Here is a 22509-nt window from a genome sequence, read left to right on the forward strand (position 1 = left end):
ATGCAATATGACACTGATAATTCCCACCTTACATAACCTGATAGCTTGGCTGTATGCCTGGGCTCTGGTGAAGAAATGGATGGATTCTTTGATGTTATCCTGTAAATGAAGCAAGGAATATTACATTTCAAACACAATATTCATAAAAGGAAGAGAGGTCAAACACAGAGGGTTACCATCATACCCGAAAACATTCAGCTGGCCCGTCCAATTGCATAAAACTTACCATTGATGGTAACTTTGCCTTAAATGCTTAAACTTCCATGGAAAACTTGATGTGATTGGCTGTTGAGTGTTTTTGCCATGGTAGTTAATATCGATGGCAAAGTTAACATTAATGATAAGTTTTATGCAACAGGCCCTGATAAATTTTAGAAGTTCTTGAAACAATAATGAGGGTAATAGTATGATCGTTATTCTTGTAGGCCTGTATCTTTAAGAAATCACATTTCCCAGTCTTAATTTGTTATGGGCTTCCAAAATATAAACCGTGTCGATGTTGATTCATACAATTGTGCAATATCTCCTTGAAGAATGTATTTTTGACCTTATGGTGCACAAGTGAGGATTTGTTTATCATGAAAATCATGAATAATATTCACCTGATTTTCATGCTGTCTTGCTAGATGGTAACATGCTGCTCTATCACCTGTTTCATTTGCAATCTCGGCAGCCTGCAAAGATATCAACAAGGAAAAGACAAAAATGAATAAGTTAACATCTGATCCAAAGGACTACTTAATTGAGGACTAATGAATCTACCACAAGTACAAGCATTATGTCTTGGTTTCAAGCCTGAAATCTCTTGAACAATTGGCTGCTCTATAACAGTGCAAGGCCAACAAAATATCACACTTCCTTTACTCCTCCTCTGCGCTCTATGATAGGGCATGTCCATATGACCTTTCTCCTTTTCTCAATTTATACAAAAATTAATTCAAACAAATCCCTGAACATGCATGTACCCCTCAAGGTATATAAAAACTTACTTTCCCTTGTAACTTGCTGCAACTCTTTTAATTCTTGAGTCACAGCTGGTTAACATACCATGATCAATCAACAAGACATATTTCTTTAAGAGCTTCTTCACCCTCTTTCATTAGGCCATTGACTTTATTTCCTACAAATACATCCTAGTCAGCCCTCAATGTATCCAAACATTCTATACCTTATCTAGATTACCACAGTAGCAGTAGACCCTGACTAGGGACAGGTAGTCCTGGGCTGCCTCATAGAACTGCAAGGCTGTCTCCATCTCTCCAGTACTCTCCATGTACTGTGCCCACCACTTCCTCAGGGCTCTGTATGGATGCAAACGTTACACAATGAATACCAATAGCAATGTTGAGGGGCTCCATGACACATGATTCAGAGACAGTTGCTGTACAAAATATCCTACACTAACTGTCTTCCTATCTTCAACCCAAGACATTACATCATACCTCCCCTAACCCTAAACCCAACATTAAACCCTATTGCAACTCATACTTGAATGATATATCTTTGACAAAAGAAAGCCCGGAGCAATTCTTCATATTCAAATTGATGATTGTGTATGGGCTGTTATTCCCCTCCTGAAAAAAAAATGAAAACAGGCAAGTGTGCATTCCGTTCTTGAACTCTCGGTCCAAAATTACAAAAACTACTGTACCAATCGAAAGTAATAATAATAATAATACAACATCTATAAAGCGCATAATAAACATAAGTTTCTCTATGCGCTGTACAAGGATAATGACGAGAAATATAATCACATAAAAGGAATCAACACAGAGAAAATTTACACATCTTATAACTACTAAAATGACTAACTTAAAGAGAAGGTTGAGTTCTGGGAAGAGGTGAACAATAATTTGTGAGCGTTACCATTCTTATTATGCAAGTGTGGAAGAAAATCAGATAAGACATGTTCCCTGAAAAGCATGGCTCTTCAAATGCCTTCATATTCTAAATATGTCATGTAACATCGTTAAAATCCAAGGACGGATTTTTACGCCACATGTTCATGTAGTCATATATACATCTTTCCGTGTACAGTGTTTGTAACTTTACCAAGACTTGGTCAAATTTCTTATCATTTTGATGATTCCAGAACCTTGCAATACATACAAATTCTTATATGCTAGATGATCAACCTTTCTGGTCGATTCCACACCGTTTCTTTCACAATGCAATCGCATGACCAGAACTCAACTTCATCTTCAACATAGTAAATAACATAATAACGAGATAGCTAACATGGCTCTTCACCAGAGCCCAGGCATTTTAGATGGGTAATTGTGTAGGAGTTGGCATCCGGAATATACCAGATTTGAGCTACATACCTGTCTTTTGTCTTCATAATGTACGCCTCTAAGGCCTGTGGCTCATCAAACAGCATTCTGGGAACCTCAAAGCGATGGGTATCAGACTTCTCATAGCTGAGGAATAGGAAATAGTAACAGCATGTTTGAAAGAACTTTATTACATTTGATTAGGTCATATTTTAATGTACTAAAAGTACTTCAAACTTAATAAAACAAAAATATGAACCAAAGGATCTCAATACAGTACAGAATGAATGCCAATAACATTTTATATTTGTCAATCATTAGGCACCCCAAAAAATGTTTAGAAAAAATTCTACATATTTACAACTTCATTTAAAAAATTTCAGACGTACTTTGGAATAGCTCCATTGATGTCTCCCTTTGCTTCAAGATGCTTGGCATAGTGGTAGTAAGTGGTCCTCAAATGGATGCGATCATTCAGCTCAGCTGTCTCCATGGCCTAATCAATCAATATGACAATTTGATTAGTGAAAAGACATTTGCATGGATAACTTTCCAGTTTGTCGTGTACAAAGATATCCTTATTTTTATTTTACCCTAAGAGCTTGGGGCGTTACTCAAAGTATATCATGGATAGCATATTCTTATAGGTCCTCTAAAAAGAAAAGGCCCACCTGATTCATACATTTTGAAAAAAAATTACATTTTAGTCATTCAGTAAGATAGAACAAATGGGAAAGATGTGTGGCATTCATTGCATTACAATGATATTACCTGATCAGCCACTTTGAAATTCCTATACGCATAGTGATTACAATTTTCAAAAATTCATAACTTTTTTATTTTATGTCCAATTATATTCAAACTTTCATAAGTCTGCTTCTCTGATTTGTCTGGTTTCTATGAGAGTATATTTACTATTATGGTTTGTATTTTCCTTTAATCATTCAGGGTAATAGTAAATTTATGTAAAGATTAGATTAATCATTTAAAAAAAAACTGTACTGTGTGTGGAAAACTTTAGGGTGAAAATAGAGCCACTGGTAGGAGTGATTTCACATCATATATTGCAATTCTTTGGTTTAAACTTGAAAAATATCTTTCTTCTCAAACATAATTCTAAACTGTTACTGTGTCCTACCTTTCCCCACTGTCCACTAGCCTGATAGAATGCATTAAGAAGGTCGTAGCGTCCACAGTTCTTATACAGTCTCTCAGCATCCTCCTGAAAAATAATTAAACATAGGAAAATAAAATTTAGTCCCATAACTTGAATTGTAAGATGTTTATTTTGATCCTCACTAGTAACAGATATAATAATAATAATAATAGTGGGTTCTTGTATAGCGCTCATGTTTCTACAGACTTTTTGTCTATGCAAATAGGAGAGTATTTATTTGTCATGGTTATCTCACATATATTGCTCATTGGTTTACATGTACTTAGGAGTGATTTCACATCAAGTAAATCACATGTCAAAAGGTACATCACATCTTATATATTTACTTTACATCAAGAGAGAGTGAACATAATACATGAAATCAAATAATAAACCATTGCTTATGATCAACTCTCTCTCTCTCTCTCTCTCTCTCTCTCTCAATGAAGCCAAAACATTACTCACAAGTAGACCAAGCTGAACTGCAAGCATGGCCACCCTGGCATCTAGCTCAGGTTCATTCTCTGCCTCTCTGAGGGCTCGGGCACCCCTGGCATGGCCCATGTTACCAAGACACACTCGGGCCACGTCCAGCCGTCTGGTCTTCACGCACATCTTTGCCATGTTCTCCCATACAGATTCACTGTGATATGAATCAATACAAAAATTATATATTTTGTCTGAACAAGCACTATTAAAACAGATACCATTTTTGAGATAGTAATACTGCTACTTGTTCAATAGAATAGAAAGATAAAGAGAATCAAATGCTTAGGAAAGGTCCACAAAATCTCTGACTGCATGTTTATTATCATAAGTAATTAATCGTTCTGTCCTGAATTCATATTAATGCTGTTTTTGATGAATAGTTGTGTAAGATACTAATCTCTGTTTTGTGAGGACATTTTTTGTTTCAGTTGACGATCGGAGTATGACGTCAGAAGCGATATTTTTTTGGTTGAATTTTTGGTCTGCCGAGTGGGGGCGTAACAATTTAGCTGCAAATGATTCTCAATTTTGGGAAAAGTCATCCTTCTGATTGCGATCAATATTTAGTATTTCCAGACAAGCCCAATGTTGTGAGTATAATTTGAACATATGATGTTGATAATTGATAACTAGCCGTCAGTTTGAGTTGGGTGTTGGTTTTATACAGTTCATAGTTTTCAGATAATTGATGTATAAAATTTGTTATGAAAGTGATTCGTACGCACAGTAACTTTTATGATGCATTACACGTGCAGTTACATAATACGGTGCATGTGTGAGCGCTATGGGGATAGTCTGTTGTACAGACCGGGTTGTGTTATTTTAATATCATTTATATATAAGAGGCAGTTGTATAAAGTGACAGAATGAAGATAAATTCTGGTAACTGTAGACATGTATATAAAGAGGAATTTAGGGTAATATGTGTAGAGCCAAAAGGGTTATTGTTTTATCATGCACACAAATACAACAGTGAACTAAGGAAACTCAAGCAGCCATATTAGGGTATCATAAATGTATTATTCATTTATTATGATGCTAAGGAAATGGAACATAATCTTTAGGGCATTGATATTTCATTTTGGAACAGTATAATATGTAATTTCAGTAAACATGCATTAATCATACAACTAATTTGATGCAAGATTGTTTGTAAACAGTTTAAAATTGACATATTATGTATGATTGTTTAATTCTGATTAAATTTCAGGTTGAACCGCCTTTTGTGAACGGTATCGCATCATGCTTGAAATTGTCGCTATTTATTGAAGTGCAGTCAGTCCGATTGGTTGGTTATACGCTACATTAAGTTCAACAACAGTGCTTTAAGTCAACATGAGCGATATGTCCCATCAAGAGTCCGTCAAACCCGGGGATTCAGCAAGCCAGACTGGCAAGAGCAGCACAAGCAGTACCTCCAGAGCTAGAGTCAAAGCAATGGTGAAGAGAGCGGCCTTGGCAGCCCAGGCAGCAGCTCTCCATCAACAACAAGCTCTTGAACTGGAGGAGTTTAAGCTGAAGCAGAGAAGGAGTAAGCTTGAGCTACAGACAAGACTCAGCATGGCAAAAGCTGAGGAAGAGGTTTTCTCCCAGTTGGTTCTAAATCTGAAGTGACCCTAATATAAGATATTAATTTGTTCTACGAAATTATATAATCTATCTTTGAGAAACAGGGCAGGATCAATATTGGCCGATAGCTCGTAAAATCATGTGGATCACCTTTTTTATATACTGGAATTAATTCAGATATTTTTAATTTACTGGGTACATGGCAGCTAGTGCTTTAACAGATTGCAAATATGCAAAAAAACATTTTGATAATATAAGGTAAAGGAGTTTGGAGTAAAATCATCAAAACCACTGGAATTACTGCCTTATAGATTTTTACCTATGTTTATAAGTTGTTTTTTTTGTAACTGGTTTGAAAAAGAGGGAGTGTTTCAGTTGGCAAGGCATATAGGAGATGAAGACATAAGTGAAAGTCTGCTTGGTTACATACATCATTTGAACCAACAATCAATCAATAAAATTCTCTACTTAGTTTATATTTTTGATCATAAATGTATAACAGTACCCTTAAAGTTAAGTGAAGTGGGTATATCTATATGTATATAAATATATATACCGGTATATACATAAGCACATTTTATTAGAGGCTTCCTCCATTGTAACCAACTATTGAGTTGTAGCCGAGATTAAAGACAAATTTGTTTCTTACACCATCGTTGATGTAGACATTTTGTGTCAAACCACTAATGGAAGGGTATCTGTAATATCACCTCTTGATGAGTTTGATGGCTTTGAAGGCTTCATCCATATTCCCAATGGTCAGGTAGTAGCTAAAGTTCATCATTGCATCCCTGGCGCTCTTATCTGCATCCTCCAGGCCAGCAAAGTTCCTCATCACCTGCCTAGCAACCAGCGAAGATGAGGAGATTGGTCCCGGGTCATCCATCTTCTCCCCAGGCTACAATGAAGACAGAGTCGATAATAACAAGTAAGTACAGCCCCTTTCAAAACATGTAGGAAACTCTATGCTGTGTTTAGTAGAAATTTAAGTGAACTAAGCCAGTACTGTTCAGGATTTCACCAGGCTGGAAAAAAGATGGGAGTAGATTATCAAATCTCAAGGTATTGCTGGATAATTCCACTGCAGCCATTTTGCCAATGTAAACTCAAAATAAAGCAGAAGCTTTATAGCTCTACTCTATATGGTTGAAGAGTTAAAGGGTATGAACTATATAATTGATGAAATAAAAACCTGTGCACAGAGGCGAACGTGGGCTCCGTGTAGGAGTGGCGGATGCATCGATTAGTCAACTCCTAAGTCACTTTTAGTTTTACCTCCATTCAGAGGGAGTATTTAACAGTGTGCACTTTCTCTTTTAAGAAGTACATGTAATACTGTATGCTCATATATGTACATGGAACCTAAGACATTTGGAGCACATTGTGACATGTATTTAGAAAAACACAATTATGACACAAATTCTATAAAAAAACAACTTACTTCATAAATGTACATGGACTTATTCCCAATAGACAGCAATGGGGAATACAACTGTAGCAACACCATGAAATCAATAAGCTTTACTGTACACACTTTATTTTTATTATTATAGGAATGACTATGTACACAAGATGGGAAGTACATGTATAGTTGTATATACCAGTAGTGAATTGCTGGGCCACAGACTTGCCAAAAATCTATATTACATGTGTAGGTACATGTTCAATGTACAATACCTCATAACTAGTGACTTTTAATACAAATATCAATTTCTACACTTACACATGGGGAATGTAGCTAGGGAACAACAAAAGCTTTTTGTCACTTGACACATGTAGTACATCAATTTCTACCCAAAGACTTTTGAAGTGACAACAATGTCTCGAGCTTGGAAAAACAACATCAATTTCTGCCATACCAATCTACAGATATATCAATATTATAGCACTCACATTATTTGTAGAGCAAATCAAAAGATTTTAAAAGCCTTCTTTTGTGTTGACAGGCATTATTTGCTCAGAGGTGCATGTTGGGATCTATCTTGATGGCACCGGTAATGATTGAGGACGGAAATGATAGAGCTATCAGCTATCATTTTCTGAACAAAAAGCATGATATTTTTCTCTTTAAATAATAATAATAATAATAATAGCTAGTTCTTATAAAGTGCTTTTCAGGACCGAATGCCCTCTCAAAGCGCTTTACAGATATATCTATATAGGAAGATTTAAAGCAGTCCAGAGTAAAAGCCCAGGAACATATCAAAATTATGTTAGCAAAATGACCACAAAATGAAATCTCCACATATCAAGTAAACAAAAACTTGTTAAGGTAATTCTATCTAACATTTAGAATGAAGAATGAAAGAGTTGGAAGTGTGCATAAATCTATTTAGAAGATTTTAAAAATCATATTGGAAGGCTTTAAGTATCATTTAGTATGTTTTTTTAATTTTTATTGTAGCTTTAATAATGCAACTACAATCACATGTCATGTTGACAAGATATCCATCAAAAGACTGATAGTTATTGCATGGTTATCAGAGAAATATGCTGAAATATCTCAATGTTTAACATTTTGGTGCCTGATTCGGAATTACACAGAGACAGAAAAAAATTGGGCAATTGCCATCTGGCTTGTTCCTGAAATGTCAAGTAATATACAACTGACATCTAACTAAAGGGGGAGATATATTATTTTACATTAGATAGCTTAGATAGATACCGAGATGTGATTGGTGGAGAGCTCGTCACATGATATCAATTGCGAGGATCCAAATTGTTATATTTTCCTAGCCGGTTATATTTTACCAGCTGGTGAAATGAATATATTTTTAATCAATGCATGTCACCCTCTTGAGGACTGTATGTCAACAATTACACCCCCATTACACAATTACCAAGGGTCATTTTTTGTTTTCAATATTTTTCTTTTATCCCTTGAAATTATTTTGTCCACATTTTTTTCTTCCCCCAATAAATGCCTTTTTCGGCAAGAATTTTTTTCTTCTTCTCCCTTGAAATTATTTTTCAAATGTATTTTTTAATAAGCATTTTTTTTATTTCTTGAATTATCTCGAAATATTATTTTTCAGCCAAATTTTTTTTTTTTGCACTTCTTTTTCTAAAATTTTCATTGTCACCGAAAAAAAAAAAATGAAAACAATTTCGGGCAAAAAAAAAAGATGGACCCCCCCCAAAAAAAAACCCAAGGCTGTCTAATATAACAGTTATTGACTGGCAGGGGGTATATAAATTCTTTGGACCTAAAAGGAGTTATATTTTCCCTCGTGACCATATTTTCCCTAAGCGTTGCGCGCTTTGGGAAAATATAACCACTTGGGAAATATAACTCCCTTCAGCAGTCCAAATAATGTTATATTACACCCCCTGCCAGTAAATAACTGTATAATATTCCACATACAAAGAATCTTGCGCTACGATTGGTCAAAAGTAAATCACGTGATGAAAGATAGTTCACCCATCATTGATGGGGGAAGAAAAGTTCGCTGCACTGTGTAGATAGTAGTACTATCTACACAGTACAACACACTTTTACTGAAGATAAAAGTACTCTCTACACAGTGCAACCAACACATTTCCTTCTATACGTTGCGCATACGTACGTAAAGTACTGCATACATTGTACGTATCGTACACCGTTTGCTAGCTGTTAATTGATGATTTGTTGCTCTAAAATGATGGAAGGATTGAAATGTTTCTGATGTAGAATATAAAGCAAATAATCACCTTTTGGTTTCAGGCGATGGCAAACTATCACTTCCTCGGCGATCAGAATGTATACGCTATCTTTCTTCAGCTTTGCTTTGGAAAGATAGCTACATCCTGATCGCCTCGGAAGTGATAGTTTGTCCCATCACCTTCACCAACGGGAATTTTTTGCTTACTACCGGTATACTTTCTCGAAAGCAGTGCTAAGCATGGCAACTAATACATAAGCACAGTATTTTTTTTTTATAAAGTTGCAGCAAATTGATCAGTGCTATTAGGATAAATCAATTTGAAAACATACACATTATCAAATTCCTTTGTTTGAAAAAGAGCAACAATTATTTAACTTTAATTGGGATCTGGGGAACAGAAAAATGAGAAAGAAACCAGTAAAGTAAGGTATTAGAAATAAAGAGAGATTATTATTTAGTACAGTTATTCACATGTGATTAAAAAGTTAAAAAATTACAGGCAGTTTAATGTCAAGAAACGTGTCAAATGTTATTGTAAAGTAATAGCAATGAGACTTTGCACTGAACATAAGATAATTGTAGGTATGATAAAAATGTAGGTAGGAAAGAATAAAATTGCAAAATGCAAGAAAGTTTGAGGAAAAATGTTGAGTGCATATAAAAGGTTTAGGGTATTAAAATTCAATGAATTATATTCCCTTTGACAAGATATTGTTGAGCATGATTTTATCTACATTGTGCATGAACTGGTACAGTACAACACTGTTTGAACATTTTAGACATCTAATTCTGTGGAACAAAATATGACATGTGGGGGTTATGGATAAAACACACACAAGAAAGTGAACTACTTACTAATACTCCTTTCTTTGCTTTCCCTTCCCCAGCCTTCAATAGGCATGAATCAAATACAAAGTCAAATAAAGGTCAAATCCAAATCCAACACAATGGCAGAATAAAACAAAGGTCGAATCCAAAGCATATCCAAGTACAGTACAATAATGGTGGGATCCAAATCCAAAGTGAACTTTTAAAAAAGTATGTGATTTCAAGGTTAAGTCTCGCTACAAATAGGATGTTAGGTATGGACTATTTCAGTGTTGTAGGTGGCAAATCTTTATCAAATATCATATACTACAGGTTTGCCCTGAAACATAAACAATGACATACTGGCCTATAATATTATGGTAGTGAATACATTTGTGATCTTGGATTGCTGTAATAGGCACTGTCAATATAACTCATTGCCTATGTTAATCATTGTCACTGGCATAATTGGTATTGTCCTTGCCCTTGTCATTGATATTGTCCTTGCCCTTGTCATTGGTATTGTCCTTGCCCTTGTCATTGATATTGTCCTTGCCCTTGTCATTGGTATTGTCCTTGCCCTTGTCATTGGTATTGTCCTTGCCCTTGTCATTGGTATTGTCCTTGCCCTTGTCATTGGTATTGTCCTTACCCTTGTCATTGGTATTGTCCTGGCCCTTGTCATTGGTATTGTCCTTGCCCTTGTCATTGGTATTGTCCTTGCCCTTGTCATTGATATTGTCCTTGCCCTTGTCTTTGGTATTGTCCTTGCCCTTGTCATTGATATTGTCCTTGCCCTTGTCATTGGTATTGTCCTTGCCATTGTCATTGGTATTGTCCTTGCCCTTGTCATTGGTATTGTCCTGGCCCTTGTCATTGGTATTGTCCTTGCCCTTGTCATTGGTATTGTCCTGTCCCTTGTCATTGGTATTGTCCTGGTACCTTGTCATTGGTATTGTCCTTGCCCTTGTCATTGGTATTGTCCTTGCCCTTGTCATTGGTATTGTCCTGGCCCTTGTCATTGGTATTGTCCTTGCCCTTGTCATTGGTATTGTCCTGGCCCTTGTCATTGGTATTGTCCTGGTACCTTGTCATTGGTATGGTCTTTGCCCTACTCACTGTCATTATCACTGTTCTTGTCCTTGGCCTTGTCAATGTCATTGGTATGGTATTTGCCCTACTCACTGTCATTCTCACTGTTCTTGTCCTTGGCCTTGTCAATGTCATTGGTATGGTCTTTGCCCTACTCACTGTCATTCTCACTGTTCTTGTCCTTGGCCTTGTTAATGTCATTGGTATGGCCTTTGCCCTACTCACTGTCATTCTCACTGTTCTTGTCCTTGGCCTTGTCAATGTCATTGGTATGGTATTTGACCTACTCACTGTCATTCTCACTGTTCTTGTCCTTGGCCTTGTCAATGTCATTGGTATGGTCTTTGCCCTACTCACTGTCATTCTCACTGTTCTTGTCCTTGGCCTTGTCAATGTCATTGGTATGGCCTTTGCCCTACTCACTGTCATTCTCACTGTTCTTGTCCTTGGCCTTGTCAATGTCATTGGTATGGCCTTTGCCCTACTCACTGTCATTCTCACTGTTCTTGTCCTTGGCCTTGTCAATGTCATTGGTATGGCCTTTGCCCTACTCACTGTCATTCTCACTGTTCTTGTCCTTGACCTTGTCAATGTCACTGTTGATGGCATTTTGCCAGTCCAAATGTATTGTATATCCTACCTTGCTACTGTCCTTGTTATTGTCCTTGTTATTGTCTTTTCCACTTGAGAAGAACTCTAAAAGAAATCCCCCCCTGGAGAGAGGACCCTCATCGACTTCATAAAGTAGAAGTAGAAATATATGCAAAACATCTTGGTTCTACCAAAACCAAAATCCCATTCCCTACACATCATGTCCGACCATCTTCCTTTCTGCCATTATTATTATTATTTTTTTAAATCTACGTTTGAGGAACCTAAAGCTTTAGAAGACATACCGACTAGAGGTGAAGAGAAAGCTTACCTTCTTGATGAAGTAGAAGTAGGGTACTTCTACACCCAGTAAGGTACCTTGGATGTGCCCAAAGCTATCCTGGAGAACCACACCATGCTCCAAGGTTGTGAAGAGAGATACCACCATCATCTCAGGCTATGGACAAACAACAAGATCAACTCAATTTTAATTGATAGTATAGTGTAACTGAACGACCATCACTCTTATGTAGAGGTGTCATGCCTTTTTCCAACTAAAGACTAACATACATAACATTTTAAAGCGTAATAACTACCAATCACCTAAACTTACAAATCTCTTCCATGTTAATTGATAGTGTAATTATAATTTCAATGTATCTTTATAGAAGTAAGAAGTTTATAGAAGTTTTTTGGGTGGTTGGTACATTTTGATATGTATCTTATTTTTCATGTAACTACCGGTATTCATAACCTCAATATCAAAACAAATTCAACTGCAACCCACTTTCTGCTCAAGAAGTCAAATCTGGTCATTGTATACATGAATAATATTGGAATGGATTTGTTTTGATTGACTGGGTTTTGTATCTTCATTCTGTAAATACATTTCCGTCATCATAGACAATGATATGTGGTTTCAAAATTACACAAAGAAAATAGAAATCTGTGATAGCATGGTCTATACAAAATATATGGTGAATGGCTACAGCCAGAGATGCCACTGAGAATCATACACCTTTCCTCAACTTTATAGCGAAGCAAGCATAGCAAGGGTAGCGCACAACGGCTGGGGGTCTAGGGGTTTTGTGCTTCCATAGTTTGAAAAAAAAAACAAGTTGCAAAACGTGCAATGCATGTACGTAAACATGCTTTTCACTCATATCCTGCCAATTCCAGGTTGTTTTTATTTTACTGGTTCAAACAATTAAATCAATCTGCTGCAGGATAAACAATCCAGAATGAATTATAGCCATGTTCTCTCGACATACGATGCCCATACCAGAGCTCAAGATTTAAAAGCTTTAACCAACTGCAGTGCATATCTCTAATGTACAAACTATAATTATGTATTATTCTATTCATAAGACAGGTCTACAATATGAATATAATGTCAAAAAATGTACTACAAACCCGATCAAAAAGCAAAGAGTCGCACAATCATGGAGACTGCCATTTGCTTTTTGGGATGGCCTCACATCGTGCAGTGCGCACAGCCAAATATTAGTATTATCACAATGCGTCTCAGTGTGCACATCATCACCAAACTATGTGCATCACAAGACGTCTGAACCCAAACTTTGAACACATTAAGATGTGTGGATCAAGAGCGCTGCGCAACTTGCATACTGTTTTACAAAATTTGCATAGCTTGGTGCAATGGAAAAATTAAAGTATGAACATGTGACTTGAATAAAGGTTAGCTATTAGCTACATTCTAGAGCCCATCTCAAAATATAGAATATCATGTATAATAATATGTGAGGCCTTTCCTCACATTCATTATACAGGTGGCATTTTAAAGGGACTTGGTAACATTGTTCAGATGAGAGAAAATAGTGCTAAGGTAGTGACTTCAATGCTAGATGTACAATCAAAGATAATCTGAAAGTTTGAGTGAAAATGGACCATTATTGATGATAAAAATTGGGAAACACTGATCTGATCAATTCCTTAATTCTCCCAACTATACTATTACAATTTAGGTAAATGTAAATCGTCACAAAGCAATAAATTGGCTCTATATACCATTCCAGACATTTAAGTGTTGACAGTTTTTTTAAAGCCCGTCTTCTATCTGATTTCAAGAAAAAACGGTTGGGAAAATTAAAAAATAGTTGGGAGAATTTACTGTTAATCACTGTTAGAGGGTGTTGCATAGTGACGCCTTCAAAGAAAACCATAAATATCTTTGTGGTTTGAGAATTTTCTCAGGATTTTTTGCCTGTTAGAGAGTAGGTACAGTAGAAGGAATATAATAAGTAACATTTCATAAAAAATTTGCACAGTTTTTTCATCAGCCTTCAACAATGTCACCGAGTCACTTTGCTAAAAGAGGCTGTTATGACAGGTTTGACGGCATGTAGCTTTGCAGCTCTCCTACCTGTGTATTGACTATGGTGCTAAGAAGGGAAGCTGCCTTCCTAGGGGTAGTACTGGTCTCCTCATTTTGGGACAGCTTAGCCTCGCATACCAAGAGCTTGGGTTCGTGGGCATCCCAGAAGATATTGGTGGGGTAACGGCCTGCTACGTCCTGGGCGGCTTCCTCACGACCCCTAAGGAGATTGATCATAAGAAAAGTGTGAATATATATCTAGAAACTAGGGGTATCATGGGTCATGAAATTGCAGACACACCGGTATCATTATAGGGGCACCAGTCTTACTAGGTGGATGAAATGCAAATTAACAAGGCTATTGATTATTATGAGGAGGGTGTGGGACAGAGTTCTACCCTTCACTAACAATCCCTTTTTCCATTCTATATTTCACTGGAAAGAGGGGGGGGGGGGGGTGGGGGGAGAGAGTGGGGGGTCAGGTCAGGTTGGTGTTAGGCTCTAGGGTCAATGTAAAGGTAACTTGTGTGGTGGGGTATTCTGCAAAGTTTCCCAAGTCGAGTTACCTTTCTGCATCGGTGATGTCATCATCCTTGCTAAGAGGCTCATCCTCCTGGTCACCATGACCTGTCTTGAGGTCAAAGAAACCCAAGGTGTCCAGATCAGGGTCCCACACATAGAGTTTGGGGTCAGTGGTGCCATCACTCTGTGTAAACAAAATGCAGATAAGTTTTGCTAGAGTGATACAAGTAAAGAGCTCCTTACAGTTAAGACTGCACACAATAATATATCACTAAAATGAAGAAGTATCAAGTTAAAGTTATCTCTATAAAAAAAAATGTCTTGCACACAGTTTAAAGGTACATGTAGAGACATCACAAAATTGGTATCCACTGGTCCACAACATACTTGGTGCTCAAATATCAAGTGAAGATTATTTCAGAAAAAAGATACTAAGGTAAATTATCTGCTGCCAAGGTTTATCAATCTATCAATGCAGAATCGTAGTAATTTTGTTTGTCCTTTCTGTAGTACTGTAGGCTTGGTATGATGTAAAGAGTGTTATGCAGTAGGAAATTCCTTTTGGGGGATAGTAAACAAATATACCATGCACTGAGAGGCTCTAGTTGAAATTATGGATCGAGGTAGCAGGAATAGCACTATTTTCAGAGGGGCGTAGCCCCCAAAAAATAGTGTTATTTCTGTCGCCAAGGAATCCAGAATTTGAACTAGTGGCTTGAAATAGTGCATGATATATTTGTTTTATATTTTTCAAACCAATCTTCATAAAAATAATAATAATAATAATTATGTTAACTGTCACTGAAGTAGTGTATATTGCAGGTGCTCTGGCTGGTGAGAGCAGCGCAGATGGACATACCACGACCGCGACCGATAGTACATTGATCTTGATCAATCGCATATATATGATGTCATCCATGGTATAGTGCTATGGTATAGTTTGCACTATACCATGGATGACATCACGGTTACATCATAGCAATGTTATGTTGGGTCACATGATGCTCTGTTGACCAATCACTTAACAGGATTTCATTGATCAAAAATATGAATTCTTCTAGATAAACTCACAGTACAGAATGTCATATATTGGAATAATTCATACCTTGGAGATGATGATGGCCAGCTTTGTACTGTTACAGTTAGCCTTAGCCATGAGAATGCTTCCCATGCCTGGTATAACATCCATCAAGTTCTTCGGAGCATTGTGAGGCTTAGCCTCTCTGGTGAACAAGATAAGATTATAGTACAATGATGTCAAACCATATGTCCACATACTTAAAGAAAGATCATGGTTAATGCATATGTACCTCACTTTGTAGATATCCATGAATGAAAGAGTAGAATTTATCTCCTCACTGTTTTAATTCTTGAATATCTTCTGTTTTTTAAAACAGATTTATAAGAAAACAAAACAAAACGAAACAAAAACGAAAACCAAATGAACAAAGGAAACAATGGAAAGCATATTAATGTACATATTATTTTCTTACAGAATGATCATAAGAAAAAGAAGAAAAAACCTCTTCTATAGATAAAAAATGACAAAAACAAGAAATCAATTTTTTTCCCAGTACCCTATTTGCTCTAAATCAGGCATTCTCAACTAGTCTATTAAAAGTGCCAAAACGAAAAGAATTTGTAGTTGAGGTGCCACCTTGTATGGTTGACTGTGCTGCGAGGGAGCATAGCGACCGACCTTAAAATTGGTGGGGTCCAGGGGCGAAGCCCTAACGGGGGGTAGTAGGGGGCAGAGCCCCCTGAAGCTGGTGGATTTAGGGCTTTCTAAGGCCCAAATGGGGCATCTTTAACACCATTTCATTCCACAATATAATCAATCATAATTTCATATTGATGTGAAAAATTAGTACAATTCCTGGTTACAATTACAGGTATATTTATATGTAGTTTTTTGTGTGCAATAAACACAGGAAATGTCAAAATAAAGTGCAAATATAACAAATAAAAACAAGATGTTAAAGATGATAAAATTGGTATCCCATCGTAAGCTAATTGTGGTTCAGACCTTAGGTTTAGATTCGTATAAAATGGTAAAAAACGATAAATTCCCCTTTCTTCCTGTTTGTTAAGCAGGCATTTTTGGCTCAAATTCGACTGCAATTTCTTGATTTAGCTGAGTATTTAATTCTAAAATATGTATATCCTTTCTTTATTTCTGATTTTTGTTTTGTTGGTGCAACATTAGCGGGCCACTCCGACTGACCGCAAGCGCCACAGGTGGTGCGCGCGCCGCCAGTTGAGAAGGCCTGCTATAAATCATTTACAAATTGCATATGTGATCTCTGACATTGAGAGTATAGTAAATTTCTTTCCAGTACATTCATTTCCTTCCATTAAACATTTAGAGGAATATTAATTCATACAAATTTAATGTTTGGCAAATTTCAACCTGTGAAGAATGAGACAGCTTACCTCCTTGACACATCATACATCTTCACAAATCCTCCTGAAGTTCCAACAACTAGGTAATTCCCCATCATATCCATGGTACAGGGCTCCCCTTCATTCTCATTCATGGAGATGAGCTGCTTCACAGTGCCCTGCAACCAGTATAACAAAGGAAATGAAGGGTAATAACAGGACTGGTTATTTATTTCAGTGAATTATGTATATACATGTACCTGGCCAGATGTTACAGGACATATCATGGACAACTTGGGGTGAGACTCTGGCAGAGGAACTGAGACTGCTAAACCTTCTTCATGCTAATGCTATGGACTGGAAGTCATGGGCCTTGATAGAAAGTCAACGTCTAACCCCAAATGTAAAGGGGAAAACAGATGATAAATGAAATCTTCTTCAATTATTTTTCAAACTCTACTTCTTTTGTATGGCATCCTCTAATAAAGGAATTTATAATCATCTCATCCTGAGTTTAAACTAGCTGGAACTATACTCCGCAACAAAGTCAAACATTTTCAAAAATTAAATTATCTTGAGATGAGTTCTGGAAATTATTTCCAAAATAGGCGGTGTCACACAGAAAAATCCTATAAAAAATCCCTTGAAAATTCCTTTCAAGGGAGAATTTTCTTGCTTCGTTAGAGGGTTTTTAATGGGATAATTGATGACAGACAGCAATTAAGAGGATAACTAAAATCTGGATTGTTGGCCTCTGTGTGACACCGCCTATTGAGAAAGCTTTGAAAGCTACATACCTGGAATGTCCTGACTTGTATCTTTCCTGGTTCCGTGGTATAGGCATTTTGCTCATGGATACGAACCATCTTGGAGTCAGTTGAGAAGGTCCCTGTCGGTCAAAGGATTTGGGATATTACTATCAAATATATGTACTTAAAATTTTCTGATTACGAATCTTTGTGATTTAATACCCTATTGCCTCTCAGCAGATGACATGCATGTTATGTTAACCCTGTGGATACTACTACTTACTTTTCATCTCACAAAGACCTACAGAAGCAAGAGTAAAAAGGATAACATGTTGCACTGAATCGGTTAAACAAATCGGACTATGCTTCACCTCTTTTAGGTGCCATGGAACAGGGTGGATGGAAACAAATTAGAGAAGTATTTTTGGCATAATCTATTTTCCAAGGAATGTAGACTTTATTAAGTCTTTCATTCACCACCAGCGCTCAAAATACACGGGGGCGATGGGCAATTCGCCCCGTGAGCTACACAATCGCCTCCGTCAGAGTGCTCAAGGTGGCGATTGCAAAATTAACTAGATGGAATTCGACTGCGCGCAGTCGAAAATGATGCCTCCGTTAAAGAGCAATTTTACAAACCAAAACAGAAAAAAAAAATTGAATTCACGTTCAATGGTAATCCATTGACAGGTTCTCAGAATATTGTGATTACAAGCAATTTCTCATATACATATATGACCCTTTGATCTTTGACCTCATGACCATAAAATCTACTCAGTTCATTGGCTCTGCAAGATGTTCTGAGTTAAATAGTAATCCATCTGTCAGTTCTAATGAGAATGCGTTCACAAGCTATTTTTGCATACATAATGGGCCCATGACCTTTGACCTTTGACCTTATGAACCAAGAATCTACTCAGTTCATTGGCTCTGCAAGTAACAAACATGACCTAATTTTGGCATGAATCCATCAATCGGTTCTTGAGATAACGCGATCACAAGCTGTTTTTGCATTCATAATGTGCGCTGTGGCCTTTGACCTTTGACCTATGTGCTCCAAAATCTAATCAGATCGTCTTCCTATGGTGATACACACTATCACTAAGTTTGAAGTTTAAATCTCCAGTGGTTCTTGAGATATCATGATAACAATCTCAATGTATGGAATTTCATAAGTTGACCTCTGTGACCCTTGACCTTTGACATACGTGCTCCAAAATCTAATCAGATTGTTTTCCTATAGTGATACACACTATCACTAAGTTTGAAGTTTAAATCTCCAGTGGTTCTTGAGATATCATGATAACAATCTCAATGTATGGAATTTCATAAGTTGACCTCTGTGACCCTTGACCTTTGACATACATGCTCCAAAATCTAATCAGATCGTCTTCCTATGGTGATACATACTATCCTTAAGTTTGAAGTTTAAATCTCAAATGGTTCTTGAGATATCGCGCTAACAAACTCAATACAAGGAATTTCATAAGTTGACCTCTGTGACCTGTGACCTTTGACCTACGTACTCCAAAATCTAATCAGATCGTCTTCCTATGGTGATAAATACTATTCCCGAGTCTTAAGTTTAAATCTTAAATGGTTCTTGAGATATTGTGATAACGGTCAAACGGACGGACAACCCGAAAACATGATGCCTCCGGCACCACCTTCGGTGGCGGAGGCATAAAAATCGCCCCCGTGGAATATAAATAACAAATATAAAATCAAGATTATCCTTTCTGTTATAAATTTCACACAATATTGAGTTTCAACTATCAAACCTAATTAAACAAATGAAATGGAACTATGGAAGTTATATTTTAATAGCGTGCTGGATTTCTCGCTCGAATTTTTCGGTGTCTAGAGGCTGCCATATTGTAAAGAAATAAACGCCTTCTGGCCGCAAGATTGCGCTATATCTCCCATCTCCGTACATTACAGATACAAACAACGGAAGCTTGCAGTGCACTGCGGTCGTCAGCAGCGGCTATTACTGGCTGCGCCGGTAGTATACTGGTGTGCACGCATGCCGCCCCATATCTGCTGGAGCTAGAGGCAATCGCAGGCGCAAGGACCGAAACGTGGAGAAGTTTTTTGTTGTGAAAATCGTGAATCCTCTGAAATCTGATTCCAAAACACCAGCAAATAATGAACCTCGACCAGTAAATCAACCGAAAGCTAAAGTTAGTAAAAGGAAACCTGTTGGCAAGGGGGCAAATGTATACGGGCTAACCATTAGCTGCATGTTATAACTGGCTTGAAATACCAAATAATTTAGGAGTTTCATGGGTACCACCAATTCAATGTAAATTTGTATTTAAAAAAAGCCCCCGTCAGTACTAAAAGAGCCCCCGTGACAAGGCTCACGGGGGCGCTTTTTATTTTGGAAGAGCCCCCGTGGACAAAAAATTAATTTGAGCCCTGTTCACCACAATTATAAAGAAATGAATAAAACTGCATCATTTGTTTGAAAAATATTGTATTGTTATGTATGGAATCACTTGGAATACCATAAGGAATCCAACAAGTATATTGCACCTTTAACAACCACTGACATTCATGGTAAATAACACATTCAGTATATACTATCAATGTAACACTGCCATTCCCATTGTCATTGATATTGTCAATGACAAAGTGAATGTCATTTACTGATCTATTCATCTTGCCTGTTGCCCTGATGGTTTGGCTGACCTCATAGACTACTGCCTGCTTGCCGTTCCATACAGCAACATGGTCCTATTATGGCAAAACAGAGAGGAAGGGGCAAAGAAAATTATGTTATAATAAAGAGGTCAAACAATATCTGCTCCATTTCTAATAAAATATTCTGAGATCTTAATAATTCTATTGTTTGAATGAAACACACAGGCCATTGCAAAGCTCTACTTGTGTCTTTCTTATCAGAATAAATCACGACACATACAGTCAAATCCATCTCCTAAGGCCAACCAAAAAAAACTTTGAATATGTCCATCCTAGACATGTGACCTTCCTTGACAGTTTATACAACACATATTTCTCCCTCAAGCTTCACAATATGAATGACTGCTATGGTTGGGATGAATTTACAGAGAAGTGGCTACAAAGACAGGTTTGACTGTTTTTAATTCTTTGGTATATTTGTAGAGGATAGCTCATGTCTTATGATCACATAAGCTGTCCAAATGATTTGTTGCACAGTCTATAAACAGTATAGAATGAATATGTCCATCCTAGACATATGACCTTCCTTGACAGTTTATACAACACATATTTCTCCCTCAAGCTACACAATATGAATGACTGCTATGGTTGGGATAAATTTACAGAGAAGTGGCTACAAAGACAGGTTTGACTGTTTTTAATTCTTTGGTATATTTGTAGAGGATAGCTCATGTCTTATGATCACATAAGCTGTCCAAATGATTTGTTGCACAGTCTATAAACAGTATAGAATGGTCTGTCCAGCAAATATCCCACTTAGCAGGATATCACAAAGCCTTACCTTCGTGTTGCATATGCCCTTGATATGTATGTCTGTCTTGATATCATGATGAGAGCCATTAGGAAAGACATCCACTGAGAGAGCACTGGGTCCAGCCTGGACTACTGCAACCTGCAATCAGAGAGGACAATCATAAAACACTCATGGAATAATCTGACTCATTATAACAAATCCAAAGATTTAAATCTAATCTCCCCAGAGCAGAACAAGACAAAATATTTATGACCTAATGTACTACATGATGCATATCTCTAATGCCAGTAACAGGAAGCAAATGCGAGTAGATAGTCTCTATAGTAATGTAGCCTTTGAATATATGGATGTTCCTGAGTGATGTACATTAACAAATAACAAGTTGGTGAACAACTGCATGTAAATTTGACTTCATCTATTTATGTATTTGAGCCTTACATGTAGCCAAGGATTTTCCCTAAAAAAGGGTAAATACATGTATGATATCAAATCTATCTACATGTCACTCCAAACCACTTGCTTCTTATAAAATAAAAAAAGTTTCATAAAATGACCAGCTACATGTATTTCATTCAGCAAAATGGTACATTTGTACCCATCCAAGTACAATACATATTTTTGTAATGAAATACAATACTTAATAATACAAAACATATTTAAAGTGTCTTATCACAGAGCAGATACACAGCGCTTATGGAAATAAAAAATACTACAAGAGATAGTATTGACCATGTAGGGATATACATGTATACAAAAGGCATTAGCATCAAAAATTACAAAAGGCACATAACAAATGACAAAAATATCAAAAAAATTAAAAGTATGAAAAAACAAAAGATCAATTAATTGCATAAATTAATCAATTAAATACATGTTCTTCTGGAGTAAATTCAACAGGATTGAAAAGGATTACAGACCTGATCCTTCATACTGGCACTCATGATGTGTTCATTGAGGATCACCACCCCAGCAAAGCTATTGGTAGCCAGAAGATCCCTCCTGGACCCCCACTTGATCTGCCCCAGCTGCCCCTCAAGGTTACAGGGGGCCTGCAGCTTCCACTTGGTCTCCCCCTCCTGTCTACGCCCCAAGACACCTGGAACAGGGGAATAGCGCCACATGGCTACCCGGCCTCTGTCTGTACCTCCTGCCAGTATACCTGGATTCATGAAACAAGTATCAAACCAGTAGCTTATAAATGTTATCTGAGCTTTAAACATTACATTTCTATATCTGTTGCAATATCTACCATTTGATTACATTAATAACTCTTACTTGCTTTATCTAAATGAGATTTTTTTTATAGTTTTCATAGAGATGATTTTTTTAATGTTGACCATTGTTAAGAATGAGTTACAGGACCTGACAGCAACAACAGTTTCAGTGCGAACGAGAAATTACTATTATCATCATCGTCATCATCATCATCATCATTATCAT

At 36.9% G+C, this 22509-nt stretch overlaps 1 protein-coding gene and 1 long non-coding RNA gene across 3 annotated transcripts in view; one reads left to right on the forward strand and one right to left on the reverse strand.

Moving 5' to 3' along the window:
* LOC589151 (intraflagellar transport protein 140 homolog) overlaps positions 1–22509 on the reverse strand; it is a 60408-nt gene that overhangs the window by 12832 nt on the left and 25067 nt on the right. Inside the window, exons 9-26 of one of the 2 annotated variants that reach the window (XM_030984505.1) lie at positions 21987–22228; positions 21097–21207; positions 20279–20348; positions 17658–17749; positions 16912–17039; positions 15584–15701; positions 14523–14662; positions 14005–14176; positions 11953–12078; positions 9987–10019; positions 6198–6385; positions 3895–4072; positions 3412–3495; positions 2663–2769; positions 2325–2420; positions 1169–1301; positions 603–674; positions 28–99 (exon numbers count right to left, since the gene is read on the reverse strand). In XM_030984505.1, coding sequence (XP_030840365.1) covers positions 28–99; positions 603–674; positions 1169–1301; positions 2325–2420; positions 2663–2769; positions 3412–3495; positions 3895–4072; positions 6198–6385; positions 9987–10019; positions 11953–12078; positions 14005–14176; positions 14523–14662; positions 15584–15701; positions 16912–17039; positions 17658–17749; positions 20279–20348; positions 21097–21207; positions 21987–22228 — 2162 coding nt within the window. The remainder of the gene's footprint in view (positions 1–27; positions 100–602; positions 675–1168; positions 1302–2324; positions 2421–2662; positions 2770–3411; positions 3496–3894; positions 4073–6197; positions 6386–9986; positions 10020–11952; positions 12079–14004; positions 14177–14522; positions 14663–15583; positions 15702–16911; positions 17040–17657; positions 17750–20278; positions 20349–21096; positions 21208–21986; positions 22229–22509) is intronic. The other variant, XM_030984506.1, reaches the window with a different exon arrangement.
* Positions 4299–5397, forward strand: LOC115923552. The gene is made up of 2 exons (XR_004063962.1): positions 4299–4508; positions 5129–5397. It is a non-coding gene; the product is annotated as an uncharacterized LOC115923552 (long non-coding RNA).

The sequence above is a fragment of the Strongylocentrotus purpuratus genome, unplaced genomic scaffold (assembly GCF_000002235.5).
Source record: "Strongylocentrotus purpuratus isolate Spur 01 unplaced genomic scaffold, Spur_5.0 spur5_scaffold_14, whole genome shotgun sequence".
NCBI classification, from domain to species: Eukaryota; Metazoa; Echinodermata; class Echinoidea; order Camarodonta; family Strongylocentrotidae; genus Strongylocentrotus; species Strongylocentrotus purpuratus.